This window comes from Conger conger, chromosome 11, assembly GCF_963514075.1.
Source record: "Conger conger chromosome 11, fConCon1.1, whole genome shotgun sequence".
Classification (NCBI taxonomy): Eukaryota; Metazoa; Chordata; class Actinopteri; order Anguilliformes; family Congridae; genus Conger; species Conger conger.
This window is the reverse complement of record NC_083770.1, coordinates 24,138,371-24,156,690: the sequence shown is the minus strand read 5'-3', so window position 1 is coordinate 24,156,690 and position 18,320 is coordinate 24,138,371. Positions and strand designations below refer to the sequence as shown.

Here is an 18,320-nt window from a genome sequence, read left to right as displayed (position 1 = left end):
TGATATAGTGTGTTGTCGTTTAGGGGGTTTTGAAACCAGTCATCCACGGAATGATAAATAAACATACTGAAATCCAACTACAGCCACCTTTCACAAACACATTTGCCAGGAAAAGCCAATCAGTGGAACCTAAGAACAAACAGGCCACTGCAGAACCGGAAATATTTCGCAATTCCTATAGGAGTTTCATGGCCAGTGGATGTCAGCAACATTTGGTTTTTACTATGGGTGACAAGACTGTTTATCCTTTTTTCTACGACCACAGTCTACATCGGGTGACAATAGAACATTCATGAATGTTCTGTGATTCCTGAACACTGTAGCCTGACTATAAACGGTCTTTAACTCTATCCCAGAGTACACGTCTCAGTGGGAGTGAACAGGGACCTGCAGTGTAAATAAAGGTGGTGTTGGAGCCTCCTAATAGACCGAGGCTGACTGCAGTGCTCCTCCTCAGACAGCCTGGCGTTCACCATGGAGAAAGCCCTGGCGTTTAAGCAGCGCGTGATGAGCCTCCCTGCGCTGAAAAAGGAGAACCTGAACCCTAAAACCTGGATGACCGCGGAGAACCTGAGAGGGTTTAGAGACTTTGTACTGCAGAGGGAGAGTGACACGGACACAGACACCAGCTTTGACAATGTGGAAATGTGTGAGTAATACATTTTATTTAAAAAATGTAAACTAACTTTATTCTGAGAAAATGTAAACCTTTACACACCTCACTCTGATTGTACCACCTGGTTTTTAAGCACATATAGCACAGTTCTCTCTTTGGAACAGAACATTTTTGCACAATATGATCCAGGATAAGTTTTCCATCCTCCAGTGACAGTTGCCGTTTCAAAAAATTTCTATTTTCAAAATGCATGAAATCACATTCTTTTCTAAAAGAGAGAAGTATATTGTTATTATAGGAAGAGACTAAATTTGTTCCTCACTGTCTGAAATAATATTGAGAAGAGCGGCAACATCAGGCTTGCTTAATCATTAATTTCGTCAGGCATGAGAGCTGGTGTGTGAGACTTGAAGTGAACTCCCAGTGCATTGTGGAGATATTTGTTCAAGGCTAAACATGCAACCATGTGAACTGTTCTGTGACTCTTCCAGAAGCCACAAAGGGAGGTGCGCTGTACAGGGTACACAAGGCTAATTTGTCACAGGGTTTGAGGTAGTTTCTCAGATCCATGTCTGAAAAGTGAGGGATATGATGTATGAGAGACACGTTAATAGTGTACATTAGGGCTCTGTTCCTTCAGTTAACTACTGTAATTAAGGCAGTGTGGTATTTGCATAATTATCATTCTGTTTGAAGAGCATTTTTAACAAAAATACAATAAAATAATTTTTGATTATTTCCCATTCATATTTGTTCCCTCCTTTGAAACCAAGATGAAAAACGGCACACTGGCACAACAGCAATACTGCTTTGAGCTAAATGTTAGCCCTTTTTAAACAGGTAAAATATACGCAAGCTGTGTTTACTGGTGAGTCACTGTGCATACCCTCATTGCCAAATGGCTTAGCAATGTAGCAGTACAACTGATGCTTCAGTGCTATCAGCAGGGCAAAAAGCCTCATCAGAGAAAGTACAAGAGGACTGGCATGTTCTTTATTTGTGCTACCTCGCAAAAATGCTAATCCAGGTGAGTAAGTAATACCATCGTGAACATATGTCTCCAGATAGTCCCCAGAATAAGCTAAGTGATGTGTCACGGTAATCACTCTGGGAGTGAAAGCGCTTATGCCTGTGATGCCCATTTTCCATGTCCTGAGGCAGTGCTGGACACAGAGAGGGAGTACATGGAAGCGGCGAAGAAAAACGATGTCGCCACCATGAAGCTCCTTGAGAAAAATGTCAGTGTCAACACAAAAAACGTGGTGAGTAACAAATCGCATGTTAAATTGACAAAGGGATTCAAGAGAATGCGTGGACCTCAGGTTTTGGGGAAGGGCATGTGGAAGATTTAAAAGTATTTGAAGGTTCAGCCCGTTTCATTGTGACTGCAGCATGACCGGACAGCACTTCACTACGCGGTGGCAGGGCGAAATAAGGAGGCGGTGGAGATCCTGCTACGGAGAAGAGCAAAGTTAGACCTGCAGGACAAGGTGAGCAGGCTGTTGCCCCTCCAGAGGGGGCTGTGGGGGCTCTAGAGTGGGCTGGTCAGATGATGATCCAAAATGTTCTTCCACACAGCATGGAGTGACCGCCATCCACCTGGCAGCCTGGTTTGGGAGTTTGGACATTCTGAAATTACTAGTTCAAGGTGGAGCTGACCAGAAGTTTGAAAACCAGGCAAGAAAAATCTCTGAGATTAGTGTATAATGTTCCCCACTAATGCACGATCAATTGCTTTAATTGGATCTCTCTCCCATTCCCATTTGTAGAAGGCACGTGTCTTTAGGTATATTAAATACTATTTTTAAAGGGGTATCTACTTCAGGAGAAGGTAAGAACAACCTCATTCAATTCATTCAATTAGTGACAGAAGGGAAGAAAAAAGCCCTACTATACTAGTAATACTAGCCCTAACCCCCCAGATAGTACATGAGGTAAACAACTCCCTAGTGGGGAGAAAAATCTACCTGATGGGAAGAAATCTTGGGAGGAACCTGGCTATGGATGGTTCTTAATACACGTCACAAACCAGTCAGTGAGGCAGTGAGCTGAAAATAGTCCAAACTAGCGAGCTACAAAGTACTTTCCAACAAAATCAGCTTATACATATTGTGGCACCATTACTACTTATACAGTGCCATCCTTAGTGTTTGGGACAAAACCCATCAGTATGCCTCTGTACTCCACATTGTCAGATTTTAATAAAGGGTATTTGTATACATATTGGTTTCACCAGAAATTACACCAGTGTTTATACATAGTCCCCCCATTTCAGGGCACCATAATGTTTGGGACAAGCAATGTTATGTGACTGAAAGTAGTCATGTTGTAGTCATGCCATGCCTGATATCTGAGACCTATCAATATCATCAGAGTCTGGATATCTTATTTTCAGGTTGTCCTACAAGCGATACTAAAACTCTTTCCATTTAAATGGATCTCTATGGAAATTGGGGGGTGGGACTAGATTGAGCTGTAAATGATGTTGATACAGTATGGAACACGTTTGTTGGCTAAATGGCTTCAGGTCATCAAGGGTCCAAGGTATCAAATGAGCCTGAAACCACCGTGCTGCTTTCAGATATGCAGTAGATACAAAACTATTTCAATCAATAGCATGTTACATCCTTATAATTTATTCAGTTTTGTAACAATGCTTTAGTTACCAATAATGATCTAAACTGACAGCTTGTTTTCACCTGTACATTTAGGAAGTAGTTTAATGTATTCTTATCATTACAGTGAGGTCTGGTCTTCAGTGAAGCCTTGAGTCCATGCAGCCATTAGACTGTCAAACAGCCATATATAAGATGGGGCTTAAGTGATCTTATTACTGTGTAATATTTAGGCTACATGCATGTACATAGGATGTTATTACTGTTTCGTATCTACATGTGTACCAGGAGGGGATGAACATTCTGCACTGTGCTGCCATCAATAACCACACGGACATTGTGAAGTACATCGTGAACGACCTGCAGATGAAATCACTGGATAAAAAAGATCAGGTGACCATGAGATTATTTGACTATTTAATTCAGGCAGCCAGTGACAGTCTCCTGTGTGGTGTGTGGTGTGGTGTGGTGTGGTGTGTGTGTGTGTGTGTGTGTGTGTGTGTGTGTTGTTCTCTCAGACAGGCAGCAGGCCCTGTGTGGTATGTGGCGTGTGTGTGGCATGTGTGTGGTGTGGTGTGTGTGTGTGGTATTTGAGGTGTGTGTTGTTCTCTCAGACAGGCAGCAGGCCCGGTGTGGTGTGTGGTGAGGTGTGTGGTGTGTGTGTGGTATTTGAGGTGTGTGTTGTTCTCTCAGACAGGCAGCAGGCCCTGTGTGGTATGTGGCATGTGTGTGGCGTGTGTGTGGTGTGTGTGGTATTTGAGGTGTGTGTTGTTCTCTCAGACAGGCAGCAGGCCCTGTGTGGTATGTGGCGTGTGTGTGGCGTGTGTGTGGTGTGGGTGTGTGGTGTGTGTGGTATTTGAGGTGTGTGTTGTTCTCTCAGACAGGCAGCAGGCCCTGTGTGGTATGTGGCGTGTGTATGGCATGTGTGTGGTGTGTGTGGCATTTGAGGTGTGTGTTGTTCTCTCAGACAGGCAGCAGGCCCTGTGTGGTATGTGGCGTGTGTGTGGCGTGTGTGTGGTGTGAGTGTGTGGTGTGTGTGGTATTTGAGGTGTGTGTTGTTCTCTCAGACAGGCAGCAGGCCCTGTGTGGTATGTGGCGTGTGTATGGCGTGTGTGTGGTGTGTGTGGTATTTGAGGTGTGTGTTGTTCTCTCAGACAGGCAGCAGGCCCTTCTCTCTGGCAGCTCAGCACGGCTGTGTGGAGATGCTGGAGCTGCTGATGGAGGAGCCGTACTGCATGGCCACTGCAGAAGGAGAGCAGGTCAGTGCCTGTGAGCCTCTTATGCTCTAGAGTGGGTCGGTCAGTAAAGGAGTCAATAAGTGCAGGACGGGTCCTATTGCAATACATTGTAGGTTTCATTAGCCAACTATTAGCTAATACTGTAAGTATAATCTTCGGGAAGGAATGGGTGGGTTTAATTTGTTAGCGTTTTCCAACATTGCAGCTGGCAGCTATGAGAGATATGTCATTTCTCCACACTAGCCTCCTTTAGTGCTGTTTGGCCGTTCCTGTGGAAACAGTTACTGGCTGACAGCACATCACGGGGACGCTTGCTTTTGAGCTGTAGTGCTCCCTGAACAGGTCTGAATAACACAAGTGACTGTGGAGACAAGTAAAATGGAAAACAAATACAATTATACAACATATACAAATCCACTTAACCATGGTTCTAGAACTGCCTTTCATTTCAGCCAGGCTCCTTACTTAGAAAATGATTTCCCTGCCTGAGCAAACCTGCCATTCCTCTGGTTTCTGAGGGAGCTACTGGCTTAGAGGCAGAAATGGGGCTGAGTGGTTACAGGGTAGTAGATGTTTGGACCAGGTTATTTGCCGCTATTTTAGGCTGGGCTCCTCTCCCTTTGGGCTCCAGGACGGGAACACGCCCTTACACCTGGCGGCCAGGAACGGGCACCTGGATGCGGTTCAGCTTCTCCTCCGGAGCTTCAGCGACCGTGACACCGTCAACAAGGTGGAGTCAGACTGCTGCTGATTTCAGCCAATCAGAGAAACTGCTCACCCCGCCTCATTCTTAACTTACTGGTCTGACCGAGATCCTTTATAAAACTGCACTAATAGAGAACTATCTGCTGATGTGATCTCATATGTAAATATTCAGGCTCTATCGTCTATTGAGGGGTCAGGAAGTAACCTGTGTGTGTGTGTGTGTGTGTGTGTGTGTGTGTGATTGTGTATATCTGTGTATGTGTGTATCTATATGTGTGTCTGTATGTATCTGTCTGTGTGTTTGTGTGTGTGTGTGTGTGTGTTTGTGTGTTTGTGTGTGTGTGTGTGTGTGTGTGTGTGTTCTCTCCCAGGCTGGAGAGACCGCTCTGTACCTGGCTGCACTGGGGGATCATGAGGAGTGTGTGCAGGCCCTGCTGGCGGCTGACTGTGATGTCAACATTGTGACTGCAGTGAGTCACACACTCCCATACACACTGACTCCCACACAGTCTTACACACTGACTCCCATACACACTGACTCCCTTACAGTCTTACAACTTGACTCCCATACACACTGACTCCCTTACAGTCTTACACACTGACTCCCATACACACTGACTCCCTTACAGTCTTACAACTTGACTCCCATACACACTGACTCCCACACAGTCTTACAACTTGACTCCCATACACACTGACTCCCACACAGTCTTACAACTTGACTCCCATACACACTCACTCCCTTACAGTCTTACAACTTGACTCCCATACACACTGACTCCCACACAGTCTTACAACTTGACTCCCATACACACTCACTCCCTTACAGTCTTACAACTTGACTCCCATACACACTGACTCCCTTACACTCTTACAACTTGACTCCCATACACACTGACTCCCACACAGTCTTACAACTTGACTCCCATACACACTGACTCCCACACAGTCTTACAACTTGACTCCCATACACACTGACTCCCTTACAGTCTTACACACTGACTCCCATACACACTGACTCCCACAGTCTTACAACTTCACTCCCATACATACTGACTCCCACACAGTCTTACAACTTGACTTCCATACACACTGACTCCCTTACACTCTTACAACTTGACTCCCATACACACTGACTCCCTTACAGTCTTACACACTGACTCCCATACACACTGACTCTGACACAGTCTTACAACTTGACTACCATACACACTGACTCCCACACAGTCTTACAACTTGACTCCCATACATACTGACTCCCACACAGTCTTACAACTTGACTCCCATACGCACTGACTCCCTTACAGTCTTACAACTTGACTTCCATACACACTGACTCCCTTACACTCTTACAACTTGACTCCCATACACACTGACTCCCTTACAGTCTTACACACTGACTCCCATACAGTCTGATACACAGACCCCTGTGCAGTCTTCAACAATTATGCACTGATATGGTTAAAACAGACTCCAGATTCAAACAAAGTAGTGTACCATACCAGTACATTGTAGAGTCATCCCAGTGGGATTAACATTCAAAATAAAAAGTAAGTATTTCTAAGATCTCTTTGCACTTTCACTTTCTTTGCAATTTTGATTATAAGTACTTTCTGTAGACAGTCAAAGTGGCGTAGGTTTTCGGTTAAGGGGGTTAGCATTACAGTAAGCATTATGGTTAAGGGTTTCGCATTTTGGACAGCATTAGGGTTGCAGCTACAGTTAGGGTTCCAGTTAGGGTTAAGGTTATGGTTATATTTGAAAGTGCCTGTGATTTGGTCTCTGGTATCAGTGAGATTCCTGCTGACTTAAAGCTCTGTAGCTCCAGAGGACCGGCCAAGCATTAGAACTTTATTAGCACTACCTTATAATGCTCATCCGGCTCACAGGTGCTTCCAGATAATCTCTTCTTTCTTTTTGCCAATTAATTCAGTCAATTCAGATCTTTGGATCAGCACGATCAGCAAATAAAATCAAAATTTCACTTTGAAATGTAACTTTGTAAGCATTCATTGAAAAGGTTTTGTGTGATGTGCAGCTAAAATCTGATAACTGAAAAAGAACTAGGGTCTGCATTTTATAAATTATTGTGATTGCTCTAGGATCTAAATAACTAAATTACAAAGGTGTTTTGGCCTATGCTGTCAGGACCACTCAATACATCTGCGACAGTGACAACGATGGTCATGAGTCCGAGTTTCTGAGTTGATTCACAGGAACGGTTTTCTTGTGTTTCCTACCAGGAGAAGAGCAGCTGTTTACTTCCCCCTGCTGAAAAGGGCCACGCCTCGCTGGTGAAACTCCTCATTGAAAATAGAGTGGATATGAACTTTCAGAATCAAGTGAGAAAACATTCATTCTCAAGTCTTCTCAATATAAAGAAATGATGTACAAATAAGTTTAGACATATATTTGCTGTATGTTTTTTTAAATAAAACATTTACTATGTGTGTAACTGATTATGGGACGGGTTTTTTTTTATAAGTGTGTCGTGTGTGATGCCTTATAAGTGTGGAATAAAAGCCTTTTATCCAATGTTTAGTGACACTCATTCTAGTATTGGGTCAGTTTGTATGGGAATATTTGACGTGATGTTCCATCTGACCCTCAGAACCAGCAGGGGGCGCTGCACCTGGTGGTGAAGAACTGCCACATCCCAGTGCTCCACACGCTGCTGGAGTCCGGCTGCGATGCTAATTTGACGGATCACGTGTGTAACCACCAACAACAGCCTGGGGGCTAAGGCCCAACTGCTCACCCACAGAGATAGCACACTACCCTCAGCACAGATAGTGCATACTAGCCTCAGTGCAACGATAGTGCACACTAGCCTCAGTGCAAAGATAGTGCACACTTGCCACAGAGATAGCACACTACCCTCAGCACAGATAGTGCATACCAGCCTCAGCGCAAAGATAGTGCACACTAACCTCAGCGCAAAGATGGTACACTCTAAGCTCAGACAGTGAGATTCTGTATGTTTCCTGCTGGGAAGTGACCTGGATCCTGTCTTGATTGGGTCAATGGAAGAAGCTTCTTGTCTTTATTCTGTAATGCTTGCAGAAGTGAAGCTGTGCTGACCTTCTCCACACATCTCCACACATCCCTGATTAGTCTTTAATCACCATGTATATTTACCATATGTTTGTGTCTCTCAGAGGGGTCAGACTGCCCTGCATATTGCAGCAGAACTGGGCAAGATTGACATTGTGGAGATGATCCTGAAAACTGGTGCAGACCTGGCCATCCGAGATAGGGTAATCCTAATGAACAGGACAGATCATTCAGAAACAGGACTAACGGACAGATCATTCAGAAACAGGACTAACGGACAGATCATTCAGAAACAGGACTAAAGGACAGATCATTCAGAAACAGGACTAAAGGACAGATCATTTAGAAACAGGACTAACAGACAGATCATTGAGAAACAGGACTAAAGCACTGATCATTGAGAAACAGGACAGATCATTCAGCAGCAAACGGTCGTTTGCTTTTGGATTTATGGCACCACTATTTCTTCAGATGCCTGAAATTTGGGATTACTACCATACCGTACATGATTTATAATATCTGTTCATGTTTAAGCTGCGCATAATCTGAATTTCTTGAATTCTAATAAAATTACACACTGATACACGATTTATCTTCAAATGAAAAGGTCTTTGGAACACCTTGACAAAAGTAATATTCAGATGAATACTGTACAACTATTACAAATCCTATCCTTCATGAGAATATTACATGTTTTATGTATTCAGTGCGTTTGGAACAACGTGCCAGTTTGTCCAGGACATTATGAATAGAAAATATAGCGTATATATGTGTTATGACAGAGATTAATGCACTGTTTCAGTAACATTATCTGCTATCAGATTCAGTGATGAATGAGCATCGATGCGCTGTAGCAGAAATGTGCTTTTTTCTGACTGTTGCACTGACACAATCAGTTTCTGAGATAAATAATATGGAGTACTTTATCTGAGAAGTGAAATCCAAAGGATATTTACTAACTTACATATTGTCCATTATCTGGGCAGTGAAATGTAAGGGATATTGAGTAACTTACATATTGTCCTTTATCTGGGCAGTGAAATGTAAGGGATATTGAGTAACTTACATATTGTCCTTTAGCTGGGCAGTGAAACAGTGTTTTTGTGATTGTGTTCCATGGTGAGCAGCAGGCCAAGACAGCCCTGGGTGTGGCAGCCAGAGGAGACATGGTGATCATTGTGGACATGATCATCAAAGCAGAACGATACTTTACATGGAAGGTCAGTTGCTCTACACATGTTTTTTTTTTTTTATCCTTTTGCAAGAATGATGAAAAGAACATTATACCCTATGGACATATCATCCTTCTGTTTATTTCACTCATTTAAATTTAATGGGTATATTGTCTTTGATCGTTTGCTTTTGAATAATCACAGTACTAGAATGATTTGAAACAAAAGAGTGTTTATTCGATGTTGAACGTAAACACTACTTATTTTCAAGTCAATGTTTTCAGATTGAAAAAAATGCTTTCTGTGTTCTCAACACAAAAGCATTCATAATTAATTAAATTCAGAAAATTAATGCACCAGTGTGGCTCTGTGAGACCTGCGCGTCTGTCCCCCTTACTGCCCCTGCCACTTACTTCCCCTGCCTGTACGGTTTATGCCCCACTTACTGCCCCTGTCTGTACAGTTTCTGCCCCACTTACTGCCCCTGCCTGTACGGTTTCTACCCCACTTACTGCCCCTGCCTGTACGGTTTCTGCCCCACTTGCTGCCCCTGTCTGTACGGTTTCTGCCTATTTACTTCCCCTGTCTGTACGGTTTCTGCCCCACTTACTGCCCCTGTCTGTACGGTTTTTTTGTATGGTTTCTGCCCCCGTCTCTCTCAGAGTAACTGGGTTTGATTTCCCTCTCAGGCAGGCGTGGAGAATAATGAAGCCCTGCATGACGACTCTCCACTGACGTTTAGATTAGACCACCGAGAGGAGACCAGGCAAATGCGCACCAAGCTGTGGAACCTGGCCTACAGGATGTTCAGGCCCCAGGACTGGAAGAGGCTTGCCAGACACTGGCTCTTCACTGAGGAGCAGGTGGCAGCCATCGAAGAGCAGTGGACAGGTGATCTTGTGAGATTGTTCTGCTCCTACGTACCTCCCGACTACACACCCAGCCCTCAGGGAGGAACAGGAATGTTTTGGCCTTGAGTGTTTAGTGTAGCGGTTGTAAAACCCCCAGTTCAAAGCGGTTAAGTGGTTGGCTTTACAGGAAGCAGGTCACTTACTTTCTTATTATTCAGCACAAGCACAGAGCTGCAGACATAACCCACAGCTACAGGGTGACTTAAGTGACTGAGTGGCTAAATGTCCAGTGCTAGGTACACCATATTTGTTAGCTTGTACATCAGCACCATTAACTTCATGTAAATCCACAATACTCTAAATGTTTGCTGAAGATTGAGCTAATATTTCAATGATAAACCATGTGACTCACATGACAAACAGACAGCCAAAGTATGACATGAAGGTGTGTGTTGTGCTGTGGGAAAATGGTCACTGTCACATGTGAAGCATGGAGGGAGCACATCATTATGGCTCATTTGCAGGCTTGAAGAGTTACCAGGAGCACGGGAACAGAATGATGCTGATCTGGCTCCATGGAGCACTCATCTCACACAGGAGTCCGGCCAAAGAGCTGCATGAAGCTCTGTTCTCCATCGGAAACAAAAGCGCAGCGGGTAAGAGTTGTGTCTGCTTCTACTTAAGACAACCGGTTGTGATTGCCTTCCACAGATATTTCTCTCCAGAGACAGGTGAAAATACTAGCCTACGTCCCCACACAGATTTGTATGAATTACAGGAAATAATCGAATACCTGACTGAATAGAGCAACGTCACTCACACGTCAACAGCATTTCCCCCCTCAAAATACTAACGTTTTGGTGAAAAACGCACCAGTGCTCTGCCATCATAAAACTGTCAATAGCCTGTCTGTTAACATGCATTGCATATAAAATAATGCTAACTTTTGCTGAAGAACTACTTACATTATTGTTGAAATCTTGATTCAGAACATAAACTGCTACAATGCAGTGATACATTGAAGGCTACAGTAGTCATTGAGTGTACAGTAGCTATTATCAAAATGACCTTTATGTTGGTGGGCCATTTGGTCGAAGCAAGATAAGTTTTTATTCAGTTTAATTTGGTGTCTAAATGTCATATTGGGATAAGTCAAACATTTTAAGGTATGGAGTATTCCAGGCTATGGCGCAAAAACCTTTCCTTTGTTTATTTTCTACAGACAAAATCAGACTTGAAAGCACTGGTAGTAAAGTGAGGAAATGCACCGTATTATAACGTCGGCAGATCTTCATCCGTTTGGGCCGGGAGAACAGGCTTCACGATGGGTTTCACAGCTAGCATAACGGTATCCTGAAGTCAACCAGCTGCCCATTTCATGCTTTCCTTCACCTGTTCTGTATGAGATCTTGTGAAAGAAGCATGAGTTACACCAACGGTCTTCAGAGCCAATCCAGAAATCCAGCAGATTGTCGTCTTCCATTACAAACTTCCAAGGAGGAAGAAAACTGGGCCTAATGTTGAGTCGGACCACTGTTGGAGTTACACACAGGCCCCCTTCTCCTGACCTCCAGACCCCGCACTGAAGGAGATTAGCATCTACAATTGAAAATGGAGCGATTTTCTACTTGTATTACAAGAGCAAGTGTGGAAATGCTTCACAAGCTAAAATAGCAATGCAAGGATACAAGGAAACATGACAGTGACAAGTTAAATGGACTGAGCCTAATGCTAAATGTTTAGTTGATTCTAATGCTAAAAGTTCGTTTATAATCATTCTCAAAGAAGTAGCAAAGTCATATTATGAATAAAAGTTTTTTTTTAAAATAATTTAATTTAAAAAGAACATGGCTTGAGTGGCTCAATTAAAAAAAAAAGTAAAAAGTAAAACGTACTTTGTTTCAAGAATACAATCTTAGAGCAATGGCATAAAATTGTGGACCAGTACAAAAAGATCGACATTGATTAAGCACATACAGCACTTCTACCCATGAATTGAATCCATTGCAATGCCAAATTTAAAGAATGTATTAATTAATCAAAACATATCTCAATTCCTCAAAGCAGCAGTCCCAGTTATGGAAAGTGATTGCGTTTGCATAAATCCTTCATAATGATGGAGTTTCTGTCAGTGACTGTGTTCACACCACTGAGTGTGGCTGAACCGGACCTCACTCCACCACTATGATGGAGTTAATCTGAGAGGCTGAAGACCCTCTGGTGCCGGGGATAATGTGAGAGGGTGAGGGGCCTCTTGTTTTGTGGGAGAAGCTCCGGGAGCCGGAGGGGCCCACAGCGGACTGGGCTGACCGGGGAAACCTGGCCGCTGTCGCCTGACCTACAGTGAGCTGAGAGAGGGGGAGAGAGAGAGAGAGAGAGGGGGGGGGGGGGGGGGGGAGATGCAATATCCATTTTATTAACAACATCTGTTGGGGGAGAAATGCCTACAGCCCTATACTGAGACTTCATTCAGGGTCATATAGTTTACTTGTGTGACAGTGTGAATCCTGTCTCATACAGTGTACCTGAGTGACAGGGTGTGTCCTGTGTCATACAGTGTACCTGAGTGACAGGGTGAGTCCTGTGTCATACAGTGTACCTGTGTGACAGGGTGAGTCCTGTGTCATACAGTGTACCCGTGTGACAGGGTGAGTCCTGTGTTATATGGTGTACCTGAGTGACAGGGTGATGTCGCTCCACGATGACGGAGCTCATGGGCGGGGCCACGCCCATGACGGACAGCTGGCTCACAGCGCGGCTGGCCTTGCCCAGGTCTGAGCGGCCTGTGACGCGAGCGGTGATGGTCTTCGCTGCTTTCTGCTGCCCAGCCGTCACCACATGGGCACTGGGCTGGAGAGGAGGAGCGACCTACAGGATCCAGGAAGTCAATATGAGCCTGACTGCAAATACATACACCGGCCTACAGACTGCCTACTGGTCAGAAATTACTCCAGAATCCATCCAAGTTCTTATTTTTTTGCACTATTTGGCAGTTGCCTTTACTTGCATATAAAGCCACAGCAGGAAGAGGGTAGAGGGGATAGAGAGGGTATATAGGTAGAGGGGTACAGAGGAGAGAGGAGTAGAGTATCACCTGTCTCTGGGAGGACACAGCGCCACCTGGTGGCAAAGCGCTGTCCACCACTGCAGTGCAGGGGAGCCCTTCTGCTCTGGAGGGACCTGGACCGGACCCAGCCTGGGACGCAAACTGAGCACAGGCCGGGTGAGACTCATTAACACTAACCACAGGGTTAATACTTACTGAGCACAGGCAGGGTGAGACTCATTAACACTAACCACAGGGTTAATACTTACTGAGCACAGGCAGGGTGAGACTCTCTGCCTCTTTAACATTTGCTAACTATGGGCTTAATTATAGAAAACCACACAGGCGGGGGGTGTAAAGAGTAAATATAAGAGATAAAATGCCTTATGTGAAAATAAGTAAGCTAAGGGCAGATGGTTAGGATCTTGGCCTATTTATCATGTGTACTTGACTTGATATTCATGGATAGAAACAATCGATTCTTTGAGAAATGTACTTTATCCAACCTGTTCTGTATTTGTTCTAATGACCCTCGGTAAGCACTTGTATGTCCCTTCGGATAAAAGTGTCTGCTAAATAAAATGTAATGTAGTGCAGTGCAACGTAAACTAATGAAATGTAATAAAAAATAAAGTATTGTATTGTAATGGCTGTTTTGTAATGGGAGGGCTGTGGTCTCACCATGTCCTCAGAGTCACTCTGCTGGGGGGGCGGGGACTCGGAGGTGGCGGGGCTGAACCGGGAAGCAGACGCGGGCGGAGCTTGGAATCGGACAGAGGAGGCGGAGCCAGGCTCGTCCCGCGGGGTGGGGCCATCTGCAGGGGACGGGACCAGCAGTCAATCAAAACTACAGCAGCCAATCAGCCCGGGGTAGGGGCGGGGTTGTGGCTGTGGGCAGGGCTGACCTCTGTCCTGGCGCTGCTCGGCCGGCTGGAACAGGCTGAGGGCCTCCATGTTGAGCGCGCACACTCCACGCATGAAGGCCGTGCGCATGGCCTCCTCACAGCGTTCCCGCTCCTGCTGCAGCCGCCCAATCTCCGCCTGGGCGCGGCCCAGCGCCTCCGCACTCTGGGGGAGGAGACACAGAGCAGGGGGACAGGTTCACATCCTGGGGGTGCAGCAGTTATCCTGGGTGATCAGTCTGGGGTGAGTGCAGTAGGGCAGATATCGCAGGCAACGACTGTAGGGTAAGTGCAGGAGGGCAGATATGGGGCGTGTTACCCCCCCTCACCTCCTCCAGCTGGGCCTGGTGCTCAGCAGACAGGCGCTCACAGACCTCCTGGGCCCTGAGCTGACACGCCCTCTCCACCCGCGCCCTCCAGCGGCCCTGGATCAGAGAGAACCACCCCGCCCACACCCTGCGCTTCAACTGCAGGACGTAGTGCTGCTCCGCCCGCCTGGAGCCGAGGGCCTGGAGCAGGACAGGGAGACACCATTATCAGAGAAACTATTGTTGTTGTTGTTGTTGTTATTATTATTATTATTATTATTATTGTTATGATGATGATGATGATTCTGTGGCAGGCCCTCCCGTGCTCACCTCGTCTCGAGCGCTGCTCTGCTTCAGTCTCCACTGAGTGAAGGTTCTCATCATCTCCACCCTCTCCCTCTCCCTCTCCACCCTTTGAGTCAGAGTACTGATCAGCTGCAGGAGAGAGAGGGTCAATTTATGTTTCAAAATTGACCAACACTACATCAAATCAGAAGTCTGCCACAGATTTTAGATTTTTCACCAGCAGGAGGTAAAGGTCTCTTAGGGGCATGGTACCTGGTCTTTACTGTGGTTGGAGGTCTCTTAGGGGCGGGGTACCTGGTCTTTCCTCTGGTTGGAGGTCTCGTAGGTGTTCAGTAGCTCCTTCAGGCTGTCCATCTCTGCATTCAGACCGGACACGTGAGCCGCGTGTTTCTCCCGCTCCCTGCCCAGCTCCATCCTGTGCTTCTCCACAAACGCCACCTTCCACCTCCGCAGCTCCTCCATCACGTTCACCTGCACACAGAGCGCACTTCCTGTGTCAGAGGGTGCACTTCCTGCCCTGCAGTGTGAGTACATTAAGACTGCTCTGTGTCTGGAGGATAAAAGTAATTCCTGTATTAGGCATAGTGCATTATGGGACTGCATCTATAATCAACAGGAAACAGCTCCTGCAGTTTAACCCTTGAACAGTGTGCTTTACCTGGTCTCATTTAGGTAATAATATGCACTTTGCTTGAAGTGTTGCTAACTTGCCTTCAGGTTGTTGCTCCAGGTGTCCAGAATGTTCTCCATCCTGCCCAAGTTCTCTTCAGTGACAAACATCTCAGTCACCATGGAGACCAGGAGTTCTGGACTGCTGCTCCTGCCGGACTGGGGGTGCCCCCTCTCTGACCCGGCCTCAGACTCCACGGGGGACGCCTCAGACACATCGTCCACTGCAGCCAGAAACGCACTCTCAGGACACAGACCTGGGCATGTCCATGCATCCTCCGGGCTCATTCTCCCATTTAATGGCTATTTCACTCCTACCCCAGAGCGTACTGCCTATGCACATTAATATTACTGCGGTAAAAGCTTGCCATTCCCCATATGAGGCTGTCTGCAACACACACTAAAGTGTTTGACAATTATCCACACCACAGTGGAGCTCATTTAAAGTCTGTTCAATAGGCTAAAATCATATACAAAAATGACTGTATTTACAACCCCAGTTCAACAAACAAGCTCTATTGCGATTTGTAATAAACTAGCACACATTATGTAATTAAATGTGCAATTGTGTCAATAAATGTGTAATTGTGAAAATGCACCTCCGCTCCCCCCGGGCTCAGACTGCAGTGGGGAGGCTCTGGTCACCTCCGGCTCTCGAGCCAGACTCCTCCTGTCTGCAGAGTCACACACTGAGCCTGCGAGAGAGGGAGAGATAGAGAGGGAGGGGGGGAGAGAGAAAGGGGGGGGGGTGAGAGAGAGAGAGAGTAGTGATGCAGAGTGAGAGAGAGGGAGTGAGGGGGAGAGGGAGCGAGAGTGATGGAGAGAGAGATGTGTGTATAATGCTACAAACGATAGTGCTTGGGAATCTCATCTAGTAATGGCTTCAAGTCGATATCTTAATGAAATTGTGTAATGGATGAGGGAACTCCTCAAGGACACAACTTCAGGCCGCGGTTCAGCAGATCATTACTAGTGAGCTCCTGCAAACAGTCTTTCACAGAAAACCTTTCTAATTCCAAACCACAGCTGTGCTGGTTTTGTACAGATGACTATTGATCAGTGCCCATGAGAGAAAAGAAAAGATCCTCTGTGATTTTATGGGGGAAAATGGTTTCAAGGCACCACCACCCTTTGTCCAGGCTGCCATTGTATCTTAGCACATTGTGTTCAGTTTGTTTGGGTGCTTTTGCCTGTGACACTGAAATCAATCAGCAGTACTACCAACTTGCAGCAGAACTAAAAACAACAACATAATTTGTCTGTGGATAATTTATCTTAATTTTATGGTGCAACTTAATGCAAAAAAAAAATCTTCATACAGCATTGTTAGCCTCAGTGCATCACGCAGTATTTATGCTATAAGATCAACGTTGCTGCATCAGTTCAGTAGCGTACCATGTGACTGCTCTGACAGAGCATCCCCCAGCTCGGCGGAGGCGATCCCGTCTGTGGACCGCTGCATAGAGAGCTGCGACTGCCGAAATGAACCGGCCTCAAATCTGGGAGTAACGACCGCATACCGGAGCAGCTCCTCATATTCGTCCTGTCATCAGGTAACACACAAAACGACAGAGAGAAGAGTCATGCCGTCAGAAAACGAGAAAGAGAACCGTGCCTACTACAAACTATTATTGAGCCTGGCTTCCTTGATGTCTATAAATGCACACAATTACTTGAAATAATGCAACATTAGTGCAGTTACTGGTGTACCCTAGGGCTTACTGGAATAAAAACTAGTGAATATGACGTCTTCCAGCACTTGTACAACGTTGCTATTTATATACATATGCTACATCCATACGTATGGATGCGTGATGCTACTCTCTTCTTGCATATTGGAATTTAACTTGACGTAGCAGTTTCTGCATTAACGTTAGTTATTATAATGATAAATACCATACCTGTAACTCGGAGGACACGGAACTGCCACGATCAGAGTCTTTTGGCAGAACAGGGCTGCTAACCTCACCTTCATCTGATGACATCTAAGCAATTTATAAGAAAGAATATTACAGTATTATTTTGTTCGCTACGTTAGCTGCTGAATCACAAAACAGGAAGCAACTAGCTACGTTTGAAGCTAACATTAGCCAACTCACTACCGTGTCGCTTGCAGTTACATATTCTTTTTTTTCTTTTTTTTTTGAAAGGACAACAGTGTTAGATAAACACTTTGCAGTAGTTACACAAGCATTGGATTGACGAGATAACGTAGTTAACTTAACGTTAGCTAACTTTGTACACAACTAGCAGACACACCCTATAGATTTTGTTTCATTTAACGTTAGGCTAGCTAGCTCGCTATCTGCAATAACTTGGTGCAATAACTTAGAGCCAAGTTGGGATATGTAGCTAGCCTAAGTTGAATGTTAGCTAGCTAGCACACTAAACTTCAGGCAACTGTTCTGATTTACGGAACTTTAGCTAGCTATACGAACTTAGTAAATCTGAATTTGTTTGCTAACAATATCTAAGTTACCTAACGTTAGATATGTTAGCAAGTTAAAACAGGCATGAAAGTTTCATGATGAAACTACTTCACGACCTTCATTTCCTTTTTTTTCTCTCCATTAAAACCATGTATTTAGTTACCTTAGAAATAGAATTCCAATTTACTTCACGCTTCTGCCAGATTTGACCAGGCAGCAAAAACTTGGTACAGAGCACCAGTTTCAACAGCGGTTCAAACCGACAAATTTCCAACAAAGCAACATATGATTGGTCACAGTTGGAGGACTACTTCATTTTTGTGCATTCTGATTGGACATTAAGTTGCCATGGTGACATATAGCCAAACCATAAAAGACGCCGTCTTGTTTCCAAAATCTGCGCAGGCAC

General features: G+C 45.1%; 2 protein-coding genes across 2 annotated transcripts; one reads left to right on the top strand and one right to left on the bottom strand.

The window, feature by feature from the left end:
* The first annotated feature begins 473 nt into the window (after nucleotides 1-473).
* Nucleotides 474-12,594, top strand: ankdd1b (ankyrin repeat and death domain containing 1B). The gene is made up of 15 exons (XM_061260758.1): nucleotides 474-649; nucleotides 1,778-1,878; nucleotides 2,008-2,106; nucleotides 2,195-2,293; nucleotides 3,520-3,624; nucleotides 4,386-4,490; nucleotides 5,101-5,199; nucleotides 5,546-5,644; nucleotides 7,418-7,516; nucleotides 7,786-7,884; nucleotides 8,333-8,431; nucleotides 9,356-9,448; nucleotides 10,090-10,291; nucleotides 10,776-10,907; nucleotides 11,474-12,594. Exons 1-15 carry the CDS (start codon nucleotides 475-477, stop codon nucleotides 11,527-11,529), a joined length of 1,662 nt encoding a protein of 553 aa, XP_061116742.1. The 5' UTR covers nucleotide 474; the 3' UTR covers nucleotides 11,530-12,594.
* poc5 (POC5 centriolar protein homolog (Chlamydomonas)) lies at nucleotides 12,071-18,172 on the bottom strand. The gene is made up of 13 exons (XM_061260757.1): nucleotides 18,075-18,172; nucleotides 17,384-17,467; nucleotides 16,878-17,025; nucleotides 16,082-16,177; nucleotides 15,525-15,706; nucleotides 15,108-15,284; nucleotides 14,838-14,942; nucleotides 14,529-14,708; nucleotides 14,203-14,365; nucleotides 13,979-14,112; nucleotides 13,346-13,459; nucleotides 12,925-13,119; nucleotides 12,071-12,599 (listed from the first exon to the last, which is right to left on the bottom strand). The coding sequence occupies exons 2-13, from the start codon at nucleotides 17,465-17,467 to the stop codon at nucleotides 12,423-12,425; spliced, it is 1,755 nt and encodes a 584-aa protein (XP_061116741.1). The 5' UTR covers nucleotides 18,075-18,172; the 3' UTR covers nucleotides 12,071-12,422.
* Nucleotides 18,173-18,320: the final 148 nt, after the last annotated feature.

Excerpts from the sequence above, each read along its gene's own strand:
- ankdd1b (XM_061260758.1), top strand. The coding sequence starts at position 475 with ATGGAGAAAGCCCTGGCGTTTAAGCAGCGCGTGATGAGCCTCCCTGCG. Across the intron at positions 1,879-2,007 it reads GTGTCAACACAAAAAACGTG|CATGACCGGACAGCACTTCA; the intron begins GTGAGTAACAAA and ends TTGTGACTGCAG. Across the intron at positions 5,645-7,417 it reads ATGTCAACATTGTGACTGCA|GAGAAGAGCAGCTGTTTACT; the intron begins GTGAGTCACACA and ends GTTTCCTACCAG.
- poc5 (XM_061260757.1), bottom strand. The coding sequence starts at position 17,467 with ATGTCATCAGATGAAGGTGAGGTTAGCAGCCCTGTTCTGCCAAAAGAC. Across the intron at positions 14,709-14,837 it reads AGAGCAGCGCTCGAGACGAG|GCCCTCGGCTCCAGGCGGGC; the intron begins GTGAGCACGGGA and ends GTCCTGCTCCAG. Across the intron at positions 12,600-12,924 it reads GACATCACCCTGTCACTCAG|CTCACTGTAGGTCAGGCGAC; the intron begins GTACACCATATA and ends CCCCTCTCTCAG.